Raw genomic sequence first — 3449 nt, forward strand, 5'->3', positions numbered from 1 at the left:
GGAACAGCGGAACCGGCTCGGTGCCCTCGGATACCTGCCGCCTCTGCTGCTGCATGCCCTGCTGCTCTTCGTGGCCGACGGTGAGCGCGGGAACTTTGTTGCCGCGGTGGGCTCGGGGGTCTTTGCTGGGGCCTCCACCGAGAAGAAGGAGAAAGAGAACGAACGGGGAAGCTTCGCGGTCTCCAGCAATCCCGCTGTGCAGCCCGGGCCCGGAGGGGTAGGGGGAGGCGAGCGGCGAAGGGTCGCCGCAGCAGCAGCGCCGCGCCCGAGTCGTTCCTAGTCCCGCCGGGTCCCCGGCTGCGGAAAGGAGGCCTGCGGGGTGCGGGAGTTGGCGCGCCCCATTCAGGCTCTGGCGGTGCGGCCAGGCGCGGGGGAGAAGCACGAGCCGCCCCTGCCGCCCCGCCCCATCCGGAGGGAAGCAGCAGGCAGTCGGTGACAGGTCCCTGCCGCGGCCCTGCAGCCTCTTCACCGAACTTTGCTAGCTAGCGCCTCCGGCCGTGCGCCACGGAGCAGCTGCGGGGTGGGGGCACAAGGCCAGCGAGCCAGAGACCGACCGCCTCGCTTTGGGTTGCCCCAGGCCCGCGCCCTACAGCTGGTCACGCCTCTCTCTCTCCCCACCCCCAGCTACATTCACAGAAGTCCCCAAAGATGTGACAGTACGGGAGGGAGACGACATCGAAATGCCCTGCGCATTCCGGGCCAGCGGAGCCACCTCGTATTCGCTGGAGATTCAGTGGTGGTACCTCAAGGAGCCACCCCGGGAGCTGCTGCACGAGCTGGCGCTCAGCGTGCCGGGCGCCCGGAGCAAGGTAACCCGCCGCCCACGCGATACCGGCGCGCGCCCGGCTCGCGCCCGGGGCGGCGAGGGCTAACCCGGGGAGGGAAGCAGCCGGCTTCGCTACCGCAGGGCGCCGCCCTGTGGCGCAGCCCATCTTCCACCTTCGCATCCCAAAGCATCTTCAAAGTCAGCAGTGGTTACCCCCAAACTTGTCAATTATTTTGACAGCATCGCTGTTCCCGCCACCTCCCGGAACTCCATTCACGCCCAGCCCCTAAAAAGCCACACCTCAGCCAGGTCGCTTGCTCCTGCTTGCTGACTGCAGCCCTCTGATGGGTGGTGGGTAGCGAAGGAAGCCCCCTTGGTCCCATCAGGCTCTCCCCGCCCTCTGCCACTTTGAGGACCCCAGGGCTCCCCGTGGCTGCGTTCCTGAGGCCAGCAGAAAACCGAGTACTGGGAAGCCGGCAGGACCTCCAGCCCTCAGGGGAACCGAGGGGCGACTTCCCTGTAGCCAAAAACAGGCCCAAGCTGCCTGTCTGCCTCAAAACCCACACTCTCTTACACACTCTAGCGTGCACGCGTGCACACACACACCTACATTATCCCAGGGTCCCACCCAGAGTTAACTGCCACTGAGCCTCCTTCTGGGTACCGTCCAGACACAGGCCCCTCCCTCCAGTTATTCACGACTCCCAATGAGCTGGGGGAGGATTTTGAGCCACGGGGCAGGGCCTAAGGATGCCCAGAGGGAAGGAGAGGGGCTTTCCTTCCCATCCTGGTGTCCATCCAGTCTCCCCAGTTCAGCCAGCAGGTGTACACCAGAGCAGCCACCCGTTGGTCAGGCACCATGCTAGCTCCAAAGCCCGCTTCCTCCTGGGAAACTCCTGGAAAGCCGGACGTCCTTTGTGCCCTCAACCCCCACCGCCCGGGCGGTTTCAGTCCTAGCCTGCCGGAGGAGGGTACCCTTGCCTAAAGGCGGATCCGAGTTCCCCCAGTCAGAAGGCCGCGAGCCTCATGTCTCTCTCTCTCTCTCTCTCCCTCTTTGCATTTTAGGTAACAAATAAGGATGCAACTAAAATCAGCGTAAGTGTGGAGCCCAGCGCGGGCCGCGGGAGACCCCTTCTGGCCGCCTCGCATCCCGCAGCTCCCTCCCCTTAGCAAGCCGCGGCAGCCGCGCATGTGGGGCCGCGCAAGTAGGGCTGCGATCGCAGCCTTGCATTGGTGACTGCTTGGCTTGTCCGGGCGCCATCTGTCGCCGGTTGCAGGGTCGGGTTCTCTTTTGTGTAAATCAAGGGTCCAAGGCTTGAGTCCCCTAATTCGGCTCGGCGCTCACCTGTAAAACTCCCCTTAGTCAGGACTGCGCGCTTAGGTCCTCTCGCGCCTGCTCGCCTCCGCTCTGCGGGCATTCCTCCCAGCACCGGGAGCGCGCCCTCCCCGCGACCGTGGCGCCAGCTTCCCGCCCCCTCCGCCCCGCCCTGAGCATCCGCTCTGCGCCCTCCGCTGCAACCCTTTATCTTCCGCCTGAATTGCGGGTTTGGGTGCGGGGTGTTACGGGCTTGCGGGGGACAAGGTAGGGGGTGGTCGTGCCAGGCTGCGAGGGGCCCGGGTCATGGGGTTGGTAACTCTGGGAGGAGATGTGCCCAAGCTTCCCAGCTGGAGCGTAGAAGGGCCTGGAGATGACGAAGCCTTCTCGTGGGCTCGGTTCAGAGGTGAGGGCTCCCTGGGTGTTTGGTGAGAGTCATAGAGCAGTTCCTTCCCGAAGTCCCCACCGGGGCGCAGGGGAGGAGCACTTCGCTGGGGGGCTTCTGGAGATCCCGCGGAAAGGCAGGTTGGTAGCAGGTAGCCAGGGAGCCGGGCAGCAGCCACAGCGTTGCTTGCCTCCTTGGGAGAGCGGAGTATTAGCTGTGAAGGGCGGGGTCCGGTGACAGGGTGGCTTTCCTTAGGACGCGATTCAGGCAGGCCTTCCTTGCGCCGGGAGGTGTGGAGGGTTGGCTGGGGCGGGACTGTGGGTTGGCACGCGTCGCGGCGGGAAAGACGTGGGGCAGTACAGCCTGGGGTTTCTGCGCACTCCAGAACTGGGAGTCCAGCCTGGGATTTCCTGAAGGTGCAGGAGGGAGGAAGGAGAGGTGGGCTCTGCCCTTCTGAAGGGCCAGCTACGGGAAGACAAGCAGGGCTGGTTTGTATGGGCGGGGCAGATGCAAGGTGGGCGTTTGGTTAACATGATGGGGGCGTGGGGACACAGTCCAAAGAGTTGGCTGCCCGGCGTCCACGCAGAGTTGGAAGCCCTATGCCACGGAGTAGACGCGGGTGAAAGGGAAGCCAGATCGTGATGGTGGGCAAATCGGGATCCCAAAAGTGTTGGGGTGCGCGGACAAAGGGGCGCGACGGCCAGGGCGGCCAGAAGAGCAGGTTTGGGAGCTGCCCAGCCCGGCCTCTAACCCTGCTCTCTTGCAGACCGTGCGCGTCCAGGGCAATGACATCTCACACCGGCTTCGGTTGTCCGCCGTGCGACTGCAAGACGAGGGCGTGTACGAATGCCGCGTGTCGGACTACAGCGACGACGACACGCAGGAGCACAAGGCCCAGGCGCTGCTGCGCGTGCTCTCGCGCTTTGCGCCGCCCAACATGCAGGCCGCCGAGGCTGTGTCCCACATCCAGAGCAGCGGCCCGC

The 3449-nt window shown here is 65.1% G+C and overlaps 1 protein-coding gene across 1 annotated transcript in view; it reads left to right on the top strand.

The window, feature by feature from the left end:
- Positions 1-3449, top strand: part of VSTM2B (V-set and transmembrane domain containing 2B) — a 96770-nt gene that overhangs the window by 16009 nt on the left and 77312 nt on the right. The window contains exons 3-6 of the mRNA XM_011949174.1: positions 8-80; positions 625-809; positions 1832-1861; positions 3233-3443. Coding sequence (XP_011804564.1) covers positions 8-80; positions 625-809; positions 1832-1861; positions 3233-3443 — 499 coding nt within the window. The remainder of the gene's footprint in view (positions 1-7; positions 81-624; positions 810-1831; positions 1862-3232; positions 3444-3449) is intronic.

This window comes from Colobus angolensis, unplaced genomic scaffold (genome assembly GCF_000951035.1).
Source record: "Colobus angolensis palliatus isolate OR3802 unplaced genomic scaffold, Cang.pa_1.0 Scaffold291, whole genome shotgun sequence".
In the NCBI taxonomy this organism is placed as follows: Eukaryota; Metazoa; Chordata; class Mammalia; order Primates; family Cercopithecidae; genus Colobus; species Colobus angolensis.